We start from the raw sequence: 16347 nt of genomic DNA, 5'->3' as shown, positions 1-16347 counted from the left end.
TATTTCATGAATGTAATTTTATTTAATTAATATATATAATTGTATTTCATTAATAACTATGTACTTTTATTTGATTAATAATAATAGTAAAGTACTTTCATTTCATTAATAATGTACTTTTATTAATAATAATGATAAAATACTTTGATTTCATTAATAATGTCGTTTTATTTAATTAACAATAATATTTTATTTCATTTAAAACAATGCACTTTTATTTTGTCAATAATAAAGTACTGCTATTTCATTAATAATGTACTTTTATTTCATTAATACTATTAACGTACTTTAATGTCATTAATAATTTCATTTAGTTAATTAACAAAAACAATTTTATTTGATTAATAACAACAATGTACTTTTATTTCATCAATAATTGTGTACTTTAATTTCATGAGTACAAATACTAAGAGTAATGAGAAATGAGCTTCAAGCTGGAGTTGAGGTGTGTAAAAAGTCCACAGTGTGTGTGTGTGTGTGTGTGTGTGCTGCCCTCTGCTGGAGGCAGCAGGAAGTGCAGGAGGCGGACAGGCGAGGAGGAAGGTGACGAGGTCAAACAGGAAGTGAAAGTCATGACGTGACCATCTCTCTCGCTGTACAACATCAATCGCCGCAAGAAGAAGAAGAAGCATCTTGGTGAGGTAACCATGGAAACGTCTCCCTTCCTCTTCTTGGGCTGGGCGGGCCGCGCTCACGCGTCCAGTCATGTGACCCGTGTGCTGGTCATGTGACCCGTGTGCCGGTCACGTGACCCGCGTCACACCTTGCCCTGCTTCAGCCGCTCGATGTGGTGACACAGTTTGAGGGCGGGGCCAAGCTTCAGACCCATGTACTTCATCATCATGTCACTGCGCAGCAACAGCAGCGCCTTGCCGTCGATCTCCTGCACACACACACATCTACTTATTTATACACACACACACATCTACTACTTCATACACACACACATCTACTTATTTATACACACACACCTACTTATTTATACACACACACACACATCTACTTATTTATACACACACACATCTACTACTTCATACACACACACATCTACTTATTTATACACACACACATCTACTTATTTATACACACACACCTACTTATTTATACACACACACACACATCTACTTATTTATACACACACACATCTACTACTTCATACACACACACATCTACTTATTTATACACACACACACATCTACTACTTCATACACACACACATCTACTTATTTATACACACACACATCTACTACTTCATACACACACACATCTACTTATTTATACACACACACATCTACTTATTTATACACACACACATCTACTTATTTATACACACACACATCTACTACTTCATACACACACACATCTACTTATTTATACACACACACATCTACTTATTTATACACACACACATCTACTTATTTATACACACACACATCTACTTATTTATACACACACACATCTACTTATTTATACACACACACACATCTACTTATTTATACACACACACATCTACTTATTTATACACACACACACATCTACTTATTTATACACACACACATCTACTTATTTATACACACACACATCTACTTATTTATACACACACACATCTACTACTTCATACACACACACATCTACTTATTTATACACACACACATCTACTTATTTATACACACACACATATCTACTTATTTATACACACACACACATCTACTTATTTATACACACACACACATCTACTTATTTATACACACACACATCTACTTATTTATACACACACACATCTACTTATTTATACACACACACATCTACTACTTCATACACACACACATCTACTTATTTATACACACACACATCTACTACTTCATACACACACACATCTACTTATTTATACACACACACATCTACTACTTCATACACACACACATCTACTTATTTATACACACACACATCTACTTATTTATACACACACACATCTACTTATTTATACACACACACATCTACTTATTTATACACACACACATCTACTTATTTATACACACACACACATCTACTTATTTATACACACACACATCTACTTATTTATACACACACACATCTACTTATTTATACACACACACATCTACTACTTCATACACACACACATCTACTTATTTATACACACACACATCTACTTATTTATACACACACACATATCTACTTATTTATACACACACACATCTACTTATTTATACACACACACACATCTACTTATTTATACACACACACATATCTACTTATTTATACACACACACATCTACTTATTTATACACACACACACATCTACTTATTTATACACACACACATCTACTTATTTATACACACACACATCTACTTATTTATACACACACACATCTACTACTTCATACACACACACATCTACTTATTTATACACACACACATCTACTACTTCATACACACACACATCTACTTATTTATACACACACACATCTACTTATTTATACACACACACATCTACTTATTTATACACACACACATCTACTTATTTATACACACACACATCTACTTATTTATACACACACACACATCTACTTATTTATACACACACACATCTACTTATTTATACACACACACATCTACTTATTTATACACACACACATCTACTACTTCATACACACACACATCTACTTATTTATACACACACACATCTACTTATTTATACACACACACATATCTACTTATTTATACACACACACATCTACTTATTTATACACACACACACATCTACTTATTTATACACACACACATCTACTTATTTATACACACACACATCTACTTATTTATACACACACACATCTACTTATTTATACACACACACATCTACTTATTTATACACACACACACATCTACTTATTTATACACACACACACACATCTACTTATTTATACACACACACATCTACTTATTTATACACACACACATCTACTTATTTATACACACACACATATCTACTTATTTATACACACACACATACTGTATCTACTTATTTATACACACACACATATCTACTTATTTATACACACACACATCTACTTATTTATACACACACACATCTACTTATTTATACACACACACACATCTACTTATTTATACACACACACATCTACTTATTTATACACACACACATCTACTTATTTATACACACACACATCTACTTATTTATACACACACACATCTACTACTTCATACACACACACATCTACTTATTTATACACACACACATCTACTTATTTATACACACACACATCTACTTATTTATACACACACACATCTACTTATTTATACACACACACATCTACTTATTTATACACACACACATCTACTACTTCATACACACACACATCTACTTATTTATACACACACACATCTACTTATTTATACACACACACATCTACTTATTTATACACACACACACATCTACTTATTTATACACACACACATCTACTTATTTATACACACACACATCTACTTATTTATACACACACACACATCTACTTATTTATACACACACACATCTACTTATTTATACACACACACATCTACTTATTTATACACACACACATCTACTACTTCATACACACACACATCTACTTATTTATACACACACACATCTACTTATTTATACACACACACATATCTACTTATTTATACACACACACATCTACTTATTTATACACACACACATCTACTTATTTATACACACACACATCTACTTATTTATACACACACACACATCTACTTATTTATACACACACACACATCTACTTATTTATACACACACACACATCTACTTATTTATACACACACACATCTACTTATTTATACACACACACACATCTACTTATTTATACACACACACATCTACTTATTTATACACACACACATCTACTTATTTATACACACACATCTACTTATTTATACACACACACACATCTACTTATTTATACACACACACACATCTACTTATTTATACACACACACATCTACTTATTTATACACACACACATCTACTTATTTATACACACACACACATCTACTTATTTATACACACACACACATCTACTTATTTATACACACACACATCTACTTATTTATACACACACACACATCTACTTATTTATACACACACACACATCTACTTATTTATACACACACACATCTACTTATTTATACACACACACATCTACTTATTTATACACACACACATCTACTTATTTATACACACACACACATCTACTTATTTATACACACACACATCTACTTGTTTATACACACACACATCTACTTATTTATACACACACACACATCTACTTATTTATACACACACACATCTACTTATTTATACACACACACATCTACTTATTTATACACACACACATCTACTACTTCATACACACACACATCTACTTATTTATACACACACACATCTACTTATTTATACACACACACATATCTACTTATTTATACACACACACATCTACTTATTTATACACACACACATCTACTTATTTATACACACACACATCTACTTATTTATACACACACACACATCTACTTATTTATACACACACACACATCTACTTATTTATACACACACACACATCTACTTATTTATACACACACACATCTACTTATTTATACACACACACACATCTACTTATTTATACACACACACATCTACTTATTTATACACACACACATCTACTTATTTATACACACACATCTACTTATTTATACACACACACACATCTACTTATTTATACACACACACACATCTACTTATTTATACACACACACATCTACTTATTTATACACACACACATCTACTTATTTATACACACACACACATCTACTTATTTATACACACACACACATCTACTTATTTATACACACACACATCTACTTATTTATACACACACACACATCTACTTATTTATACACACACACACATCTACTTATTTATACACACACACATCTACTTATTTATACACACACACATCTACTTATTTATACACACACACATCTACTTATTTATACACACACACACATCTACTTATTTATACACACACACATCTACTTGTTTATACACACACACATCTACTTATTTATACACACACACACATCTACTTATTTATACACACACACATCTACTACTTCATCTACTTATTTATACACTACTACTACTTCATATTCATACACACACACAACTACTACTTCATATTCATACACACTACTACTACTTCATGTACTTATTTATACACACTACTACTACTACTAATTATTCATACACTACTACTACTTCATGTACTTATTTATACACACTACTATTACTAATTATTCATACACTACTACTACTTCATGTACTTATTTATACACACTAATACTACTAATTATTCATACACTACTACTACTTCATGTACTTATTTATACACACTAATACTACTAATTATTCATACACTACTACTACTTCATGTACTTATTTATACACACTAATACTACTAATTATTCATACACTACTACTACTTCATGTACTTATTTATACACACTAATACTACTAATTATTCATACACTACTACTACTTCATGTACTTATTTATACACACTAATACTACTAATTATTCATACACTACTACTACTTCATGTACTTATTTATACACACTAATACAACTAATTATTCATACACTACTACTACTTCATGTACTTATTTATACACACTACTACTACTACTTCATGTACTTATTTATACACACTACTACTACTTCATGTACTTATTTATACACACTACTACTACTTCATGTACTTATTTATACACACTACTACTACTTATTATTCATACACTACTACTACTTCATGTACTTATTTATACACACTACTACTACTAATTATTCATACACTACTACTACTTCATGTACTTATTTATACACACTACTACTACTAATTATTCATACACTACTACCACTTCATGTACTTATTTATACACACTACTACTACTACTTCATGTACTTATTTATACACACTACTACTACTACTTCATGTACTTATTCATACACACGACTACTACTAATTATTTATACACTACTACTACTTCATGTACTTATTTATACACACTACTACTACTACTACTTCATGTACTTATTTATACACACTACTACTACTAATTATTCATACACTACTACCACCTCATCTACTTATTTATACACACACACTACTTCATGTACTTATTTATACACACTACTACTACTACTTCATGTACTTATTTGTACACACTACTACTACTACTTCATGTACTTATTTATACACAATACTACTACTAATTATTCATACACTACTACTACTTCATGTACTTATTTATACACACTACTACTACTACTTCATGTACTTATTTATACACACTACTACTACTAATTATTCATACACTACTACTACTTCATGTACTTATTTATACACACTACTATTACTAATTATTCATACACTACTACCACTTCATCTACTTATTTATACACTACTACTACTTCATGTACTTATTTATACACACTACTACTACTACTTCATGCACTTATTTATACACACTACTACTAATAATTATTCATACACTACTACTTCATGTACTTATTTATACACACTACTACTACTACTTCATGTACTTATTTATACACACTACTAATACTAATTATTCATACACTACTACTACTTCATGTACTTATTTATACACACACACTACTTCATGTACTTATTTATACACACTACTACTTCATGTACTTATTTATACACTACTACTACTACTTTATGTACTTATTTATACACACTACTACTACTAATTATTCATACACTACTACTACTTCATGTACTTATTTATACACACTACTACTACTAATTATTCATACACTACTACTACTTCATGTACTTATTTATACACACTACTACTACTACTACTTCATGTACTTATTTATACACACTACTACTACTAATTATTCATACACTACTGCTACTTCATGTACTTGTTTATACACACTACTACTACTAATTATTCATACACTACTACCACCTCATCTACTTATTTATACACACACACTACTTCATGTACTTATTTATACACACTACTACTACTACTTCATGTACTTATTTATACACAATACTACTACTTATTATTCATACACTACTACTACTTCATGTACTTATTTATACACACTACTACTACTACTTCATGTACTTATTTATACACACTACTACTACTACTTCATGTACTTATTTATACACACTACTACTACTTATTATTCATACACTACTACTACTTCATGTACTTATTTATACACACTACTACTACTAATTATTCATACACTACTACTACTTCATGTACTTATTTATACACACTACTACTACTAATTATTCATACACTACTACCACTTCATGTACTTATTTATACACACTACTACTACTACTTCATGTACTTATTTATACACACTACTACTACTACTTCATGTACTTATTCATACACACGACTACTACTAATTATTTATACACTACTACTACTTCATGTACTTATTTATACACACTACTACTACTACTACTTCATGTACTTATTTATACACACTACTACTACTAATTATTCATACACTACTACTACTTCATGTACTTGTTTATACACACTACTACTACTAATTATTCATACACTACTACCACCTCATCTACTTATTTATACACACACACTACTTCATGTACTTATTTATACACACTACTACTACTACTTCATGTACTTATTTGTACACACTACTACTACTACTTCATGTACTTATTTATACACACTACTACTACTAATTATTCATACACTACTACTACTTCATGTACTTATTTATACACACTACTACTACTAATTATTCATACACTACTACTACTTCATGTACTTATTTATACACACTACTACTACTAATTATTCATACACTACTACTTCATGTACTTATTTATACACACTACTACTACTAATTATTCATACACTACTACTACTTCATGTACTTATTTATACACACTACTACTACTAATTATTCATACACTACTACTACTTCATGTACTTATTTATACACACTACTACTACTAATTATTCATACACTACTACTTCATGTACTTATTTATACACACTACTACTACTAATTATTCATACACTACTACTACTTCATGTACTTATTTATACACACTGCTACTACTTCATGTACTTATTTATACACACTACTACTACTAATTATTCATACACTACTACTACTTCATGTACTTATTTATACACACTACTACTACTAATTATTCATACACTACTACTACTTCATGTACTTATTTATACACACTACTACTACTACTAATTATTCATACACTACTACTACTTCATGTACTTATTTATACACACTACTACTACTAATTATTCATACACTACTACTACTTCATGTACTTATTTATACACACTACTACTACTAATTATTCATACACTACTACTACTTCATGTACTTATTTATGCACTTCAGAAGTCAAAAAGTCGGAATTTTTAAGTGTCAAAAAGTTAGTTTTTGTCAAAAAGTCAGGATTTTTTTAAGTGTCAAAGTTGGATTTTATTTGTCAAAAAGTCTGATTTTTTGGTCCAAAAGTCAGGATTTTTTCTAAGTGTCAAAGTCGGGATTTTATTTGTCATAAAGTCTCAATTTTTTTTTTGTCAAAGTCAGATTTTTTTTGTCAAAAAGTCAGATTTTTTGGGGGGGAAAGTCTGATTTTCGGGCAAAAAGTCAGGATTTTTTTCTAAGTGTCAAAGTCGGGATTTTATTTGTCAAAAAGTCGCAATTTTTTTGTCAAAAAGTGGATTCTTATAAGTGTCAAAAAGTCAGATTTTTTTTTTTTTCAAAAAGTAGCGATTTTTTTAAAGTGTCGTAGTCGGGATTTTATTGGTCAAAAAGTCGCAATTTTTTGTCAAAAGGTCACAATTTTTTGTCTGAATATGATTTTCTTGGGCAAAAAGTCAGTTGTTTTTGTCAAAAAGTCGGGATTCTTTTTTAGGTTTCAAAATGTCTGATTTTTTGTCAAAAAGTCAGGATTTTTTCCAAGTGTCAAAATCGGGATTTTATTTGTAAAAAAGTCGCATTTTTTTTCTCAAAAAGTCAAGATTCTTTTCTAAGTGTCAAAGTCGGGATTTCATTTGTCCAAAAGTCAGATTTTTTTTGTCAAAAAGTCACAATTTTTTTTAAGTGTCACAGTTGGGATTTTGTTCGTCAAAAAGTCACAATTTTTTGTGCAAAAAGTCGCATTTTTTTTGGCAAAAGGTTGCAATTTTTGGGGCAAAAATTTGCAATTTTTTGGGTCAAAAATTCAGATTTTTTTTTGCAAAAAGTCTGATATTTTTGGGGTCAAAAAGTGATTTTTTTGGGGCAAAAAGTCAATTTTTTACAAAAAATAATATTTTCGGGCAAAAAGTCAGGATTTTTTTCTAAGTGTCAAAGTCGGGATTTTATTTGTAAAAAAGTCAGATTTTTTTCGTCAAAAAGTCAAAAATTTTTATAAGTGTCAAAGTCGGGATTTTATTTGTCAAAAAGTCGCAATTTTTTGTCAAAAAGTCATAATTTTTTTGTCAAAAGGTCGCAATTTTTTGTCTGAATATGATTTTCTTGGGCAAAAAGTCAGTTGTTTTTGTCAAAAAGACGGGATTCTTTTTTAGGTTTCAAAATGTCTGATTTTTTTGTCAAAAAGTCAGGATTTTTTCCAAGTGTCAAAGTCGGGATTTTATTTGTCAAAAAGTCGCATTTTTTTTCTCAAAAAGTCAAGATTTTTTCCCAAGTGTCAAAGTTGGGATTTCATTTGTCAAAAAGTCAGATTTTTTTTGTCAAAAAGTCATGATTTTTTTTAAGTGTCACAGTTGGGATTTTGTTCGTCAAAAAGTCACAATTTTTGGGTCAAAAATTTGCAATTTTTTGGGTCAAAAATTCAGATTTTTTTTTTGCAAAAAGTCAGATTTTGGGGGCAAAAAGTCTGATATTTTTTGGGTCAAAAAGTGATTTTTTTGGGGCAAAAAGTCAGGATTTTTTATAAGTGTCAAAGTCGGGATTTTATTTGTCAAAAAGTCGCAATTTTTTTGTCAAAAGGTTGCAATTTTTTGTCTGAATATGATTTTCTTGGGCAAAAAGTCAGTTGTTTTTGTCAAAAAGACGGGATTCTTTTTTAGGTTTCAAAATGTCTGATTTTTTTGTCAAAAAGTCAGGATTTTTTCCAAGTGTCAAAGTCGGGATTTTATTTGTCAAAAAGTCGCATTTTTTTTCTCAAAAAGTCAAGATTTTTTCCCAAGTGTCAAAGTTGGGATTTCATTTGTCAAAAAGTCAGATTTTTTTTGTCAAAAAGTCATGATTTTTTTTAAGTGTCACAGTTGGGATTTTGTTCGTCAAAAAGTCACAATTTTTGGGTCAAAAATTTGCAATTTTTTGGGTCAAAAATTCAGATTTTTTTTTTGCAAAAAGTCAGATTTTGGGGGCAAAAAGTCTGATATTTTTTGGGTCAAAAAGTGATTTTTTGGGGGTCAAAAAGTGATTGTTTTGGGGCAAAAAGTCAGGATTTTTTATAAGTGTCAAAGTCGGGATTTTATTTGTCAAAAAGTCGCAATTTTTTTGTCAAAAGGTTGCAATTTTTTGTCTGAATATGATTTTCTTGGGCAAAAAGTCAGTTGTTTTTGTCAAAAAGACGGGATTCTTTTTTAGGTTTCAAAATGTCTGATTTTTTTGTCAAAAAGTCAGGATTTTTTCCAAGTGTCAAAGTCGGGATTTTATTTGTCAAAAAGTCGCGTTTTTTTGTAAAAAAGTCAAGATTTTTTTCAAAGTGTCAAAGTCGGGATTTTATTTGTCAAAAAGTCAGATTTTTTTTGTCCAAAAGTCAGATTTTTTGTCAAAAAGTCAGAATTTTTTGTCAAAAAGTCACGATTTTTTTTAAGTGTCACAGTTGGGATTTTATTCGTCAAAAAGTCGCAATTTTTTGTTCAAAAAGTCAGATTTTTCTAAATGTCAAAGTAGGCATTTTATTTGTGAAAAAGTCGCAATTTTTTGGGTCAAAAATTCAGATTTTTTTTTTTGCAAAAAGTCCGATTTTTGGGTCAAAACGTCTGGTATCTTTTGGGTCAAAAAGTGATTTTTTTTTTGCAAAAAGTCAATTTTTTGCAAAAAATAATATTTTTGGGCAAAAAGTCAGGATTTTTTCTAAGTGTCAAAGTCGGGATTTTATTTGTGAAAAAGTCGACTTTAAAAAAAAAAAGTCTGATTTTTTTTGTCTAAAAGTCAAGATTTTTTATAAACGCAAAGTCGGGATTTTATTTGTCAAAAAGTTGCAATTTTTTGTCAAAAAGTCGCAGTTTTTTTGTCAAAAAGTCGGGATTCTTTTTTAGGTTTCAAAATGTCTGATTTTTTTGTCAAAAAGTCAGGATTTTTTCCAAGTGTCAAAGTCGGGATTTTATTTGTCAAAAAGTCTCATTTTTTTTGTCAAAAAGTCACGATTTTTCTAAATGTCAAAGTAGGGATTTTATCTGTGAAAAAGTCGCAATTTTTTTGTCAAAAAGTCACAATTTTTTTTGGCAAAAGGTTGCAATTTTTGGGGGCAAAAATTCAGATGTTTTTTTTGCAAAAAGTCAGATTTTTGGGGCAAAAAGTGATTTTTTTTGGGCAAAAATATAATATTTTCGGGCAAAAAGTCAGGATTTTTTCTAAGTGTCAAAGTCGGGATTCTATTTGTCAAAAAGTCGACTTTTAAAAAAAAAAAAGTCAGATTTTTTTTTTGTCAAAAAGTCAAGATTTTTTTAAGTGTCAAAGTCGGGATTTTATTTGTCAAAAAGTCAGTTTTTTTGTCGAAAAGTCGTCATTTTTTTGTCAAAAAGTCGGGATTCTTTTTTAAGAGTCAAAGTCGGGATTTTATTCGTCAAAAAGTCCCAATTTTTTGTCAAAAAGTCCCAAATTTTGGGGCAAAAAGTCCCAATTTTTTTGTAAGTGTCAAAAAGTCAGAAATTATAAGTGTCAAATAAACTGTTTTTCTTTTAAGTATCAAAAAGTCCGAAATTTTTGTCAAAAAGTGGGGATTTTTTGAAATAGTTTTGAAATGTTTGTGAAAGACGTGCTTGGACATGTTTGACAATCTGCACAAAGTCGCAAACTCACGTGTTTCCGGAACAGTTCAGCGTGCGGCGCCAAGGTGGCGGGGTCGGCGTGCCTGACGAAGCGCATCACGTCCTGGATGGACCAGCACGAGGGTTCTGGGGGGCTGCTGTCGGGCCCTGTGGTAGAGCTGGCTGTGCACATGAAGACAGGCTATGGTTAGCGTTCTAATATTAATATTTTTTTTAGCAAATTTTACATCAGCATCAAATTTTTATATTGCTACCAGTTAGCATGCTAATGTTAGTAGGCTAGCAGTTTTTAGCAAATTATATAAATATACAGCAGTGTCATAGGTTGCTACTTAATGTACGCTAACGTTAGCATGTTAGCATTTGAACACATTTTTCAGGTATACATGGCAGACTTGATGCTTGTTACAGTTCGCATTTAAGCATGCTATCATTAGCATGCTAGCTTTTTTTAACCTCGTTTACCTCAGTGTTAAATATTTTGGTGTTTCACTAATGCTAACTGTAGGCAGGCTATTGTTGGCATGTTAGCATAGTACTATTAGCATGCTAGCATTTGAACACATTTTTCAGGTATATATCGCAGACTTGATGCTTGTTACAGTTAGTATTTAAGCATGCTATCATTAGCATGCTAGCTTTTTTTAAGCTTATTTACGTCCAGTGTTATATATTTTGATGTTACACTAATGCTAGCTGTAGGATAATATTGTTAGCATAAGCTTTTTTTTTTAGCTTATTTACCTCGGTGTTATATATTTTGGTGTTTCACTAATGCTAACTGTAGGCATGCTATTGTTGGCATGTTAGCATAGTGCTGTTTGCATACTAGCATTTGAACACATTTTTCAGGTATACATCGCAGACTTGATGCGTGCTAAAGTTCGTATTTAGACATGCTATCATTAGAATGCTAGCTTTTTTTTAGCTTATTTACCTCAGTGTTATATATTTTGGTGTTTCACTAATGCTAACTGTAGGCATGCTATTGTTGGCATGTTTCCTTAGTGCTGTTAGCATACTAGCATTTGAACATTTTTCAGGCATACATGGCATACTTGATGCTTGCTACAGTTTGTATGTAAACATGCTATAATTAGCATGCTACCTTTTTGATTGCTTATTTACCTCAGTGTAATACATTTTGTTTCACTAATGCTAACTGTAGGCATGCTATTGTGAGCATGCTAGCATTTTAACAAACTTTTCAAGTATACATCGAAGACTTGATGTTTGCTACAGTTCGTATTTATGCATGCTATCATTAGCATGTTAGCTTGTTTTTTTAACCTTATTTACCTCACAGTTATATATTTTTGGTATTTCACTAATGCTAACTGTAGGCATGCTATTGTTGGCATGTTAGCATGCTAGCATTTTAACACATTTTTAAAGTATACATCGCAGACTTGATGGTTGCTACAGTTAGTATTTAAGCATGCTATCATTAGCATGCTAGCTTTTTTTAAGCTTATTTACGTCCAGTGTTATATATTTTGATGTTACACTAATGCTAGCTGTAGGATAATATTGTTAGCATAAGCTTTTTTTTTTTAGCTTATTTACCTCAGTGTTATATATTTTGGTGTTTCACTAATGCTAACTGTAGGCATGCTATTGTTGGCATGTTAGCATAGTGCTGTTAGCATACTAGCATTTGAACACATTTTTCAGGTATACATCGCAGACTTGATGCGTGCTAAAGTTCGTATTTAAACATGCTATCATTAGAATGCTAGCTTTTTTTTTTTTTTAGCTTATTTACCTCAGTGTTATATATTTTGGTGTTTCACTAATGCTAACTGTAGGCATGCTATTGTTGGCATGTTTCCATAGTGCTGTTAGCATACTAGCATTTGAACATTTTTCAGGCATACATGGCATACTTGATGCTTGCTACAGTTTGTATGTAAACATGCTATAATTAGCATGCTGCCTTTTTGATTGCTTATTTACCTCAGTGTTATACATTTTGTTTCACTAATGCTAACTGTAGGCATGCTCCAGTTCGTATTTATGCATGCCATCATTAGCATGTTAGCTTGTTTTTTTAACCTTATTTACCTCAGTGTTATATATTTTTGGTATTTCACTAATGCTAACTGTAGGCATGCTATTGTTGGCATGTTAGCATGCTAGCATTTTAACACATTTTTAAAGTATACATCGCAGACTTGATGGTTGCTACAGTTAGTATTTAAGCATGCTATCATTAGCATGCTAGCTTTTTTTAAGCTTATTTACGTCCAGTGTTATATATTTTGATGTTACACTAATGCTAGCTGTAGGATAATATTGTTAGCATAAGCTTTTTTTTTTTAGCTTATTTTACTCAGTGTTATATATTTTGGTGTTTCACTAATGCTAACTGTAGGCATGCTATTGTTGGCATGTTAGCATAGTGCTGTTAGCATACTAGCATTTGAACACATTTTTCAGGTATACATCGCAGACTTGATGCGTGCTAAAGTTCGTATTTAAACATGCTATCATTAGAATGCTAGCTTTTTTTTTTTTTTAGCTTATTTACCTCAGTGTTATATATTTTGGTGTTTCACTAATGCTAACTGTAGGCATGCTATTGTTGGCATGTTTCCATAGTGCTGTTAGCATACTAGCATTTGAACATTTTTCAGGCATACATGGCATACTTGATGCTTGCTACAGTTTGTATGTAAACATGCTATCATTAGCATGCTACCTTTTTGATTGCTTATTTACCTCAGTGTTATACATTTTGTTTCACTAATGCTAACTGTAGGCATGCTCCAGTTCGTATTTATGCATGCCATCATTAGCATGTTAGCTTGTTTTTTTAACCTTATTTACCTCAGTGTTATATATTTTTGGTATTTCACTAATGCTAACTGTAGGCATGCTATTGTTGGCATGTTAGCATGCTAGCATTTTAACACATTTTTAAGGTATACATCGCAGACTTGATGCTTGCTACAGTTAGTATGTAAGCATGCTATCATTAGCATGCTAGCTTTCTTTAAGCTTATTTACGTCCAGTGGTATATATTTTGAGGTTACACTAATGCTAACTGTAGCCTTGATATTGTTAGCATAAGCTTTTTTTTTTTTAGCTTATTTACCTCAGTGTTATATATTTTGGTGTTTCACTAATGCTAACTGTAGGCATGCTATTGTTGGCATGTTAGCATTGTGCTGTTAGCATACTAGAATTTGAACACATTTTTCAGGTATACATCGCAGACTTGATGCGTGCTAAAGTTCGTATTTAAACATGCTATCATTAGAATGCTAGCTTTTTTTTTTTTTTTAGCTTATTTACCTCAGTGTTATATATTTTGGTGTTTCACTAATGCTAACTGTAGGCATGCTATTGTTGGCATCTTTCCATAGTGCTGTTAGCATACTAGAATTTGAAATTTTTTTAGGCATACATGGCATACTTGATGCTTGCTAGTTTATATGTAAACATGCTATCATTAGCATGCTACCTTTTTTGTAGCTTATTTACCTCAGTGTTATACATTTTGATGTTTCACTAATGCTAACTGTAGGCATGCTATTGTGAGCATGCTAGCATTTAAAAATGTTTTCAAGTATACATCGCAGACTTGATGTTTGCTACAGTTCGTATTTATGCATGCTATCATTAGCATGTTAGCTTGTTTTTTTAACCTTATTTACCTCAGTGTTAAATATTTTTGGTATTTCACTAATGATAACTGGAGGCATGCTATTGTTGGCATGTTAGCATGGTAGCATTTTAACACATTTTAAGGTATATTTATACATGTCAGACTTGATGGTTGCTACAGTTAGCATGCTACCTTTTTTTAGCTTATTTACCTAAGTGTTATATATTGCGGTGTTTCACCAATGCTAACTGTAGGCATGTTAGCATAGTGCTGTTAAGTACCTTCGACTCTTCTGAGCAGCGGCGTGGAGGCTGGGTTGGACGAGAGGCGGCGGACGGGAGCTACGGCGCCGCCTGCAGTCGGGGAGCGGTACTCAGAACAACTGCGTTGCATCTGGGGCCGCGGGGTGATGGAGTTGGAGGCGGAGTCCATGTAGCGCTGCTCCTTCATGAGGACGTTGTCTTGGTGGGGCAGCGTCTCGGCTGCAGGGCACAAACACATATGTTGAGTGCCGCCGTCTGGTCTAGATAACGATGACACAATGAAGATATTCACT

General features: G+C 31.5%; 1 protein-coding gene across 1 annotated transcript in view; it reads right to left on the bottom strand.

Annotated features, from left to right (window-relative positions):
- Positions 1–244: 244 nt before the first annotated feature.
- The window catches only part of LOC133543961 (sex comb on midleg-like protein 2), a 73886-nt gene continuing 57783 nt past the window's right edge, over positions 245–16347 (bottom strand). Inside the window, exons 13-15 of the mRNA XM_061888914.1 lie at positions 16073–16273; positions 12212–12342; positions 245–883 (exon numbers count right to left, since the gene is read on the bottom strand). Coding sequence (XP_061744898.1) covers positions 758–883; positions 12212–12342; positions 16073–16273 — 458 coding nt within the window. The 3' untranslated portion in view covers positions 245–757. The remainder of the gene's footprint in view (positions 884–12211; positions 12343–16072; positions 16274–16347) is intronic.

Source organism: Nerophis ophidion, linkage group LG26 (assembly GCF_033978795.1).
Source record: "Nerophis ophidion isolate RoL-2023_Sa linkage group LG26, RoL_Noph_v1.0, whole genome shotgun sequence".
Lineage (NCBI taxonomy): Eukaryota > Metazoa > Chordata > Actinopteri > Syngnathiformes > Syngnathidae > Nerophis > Nerophis ophidion.
Note: the sequence above shows the minus strand (reverse complement) of the source record. Positions and strands in the feature narration are given on the sequence as shown.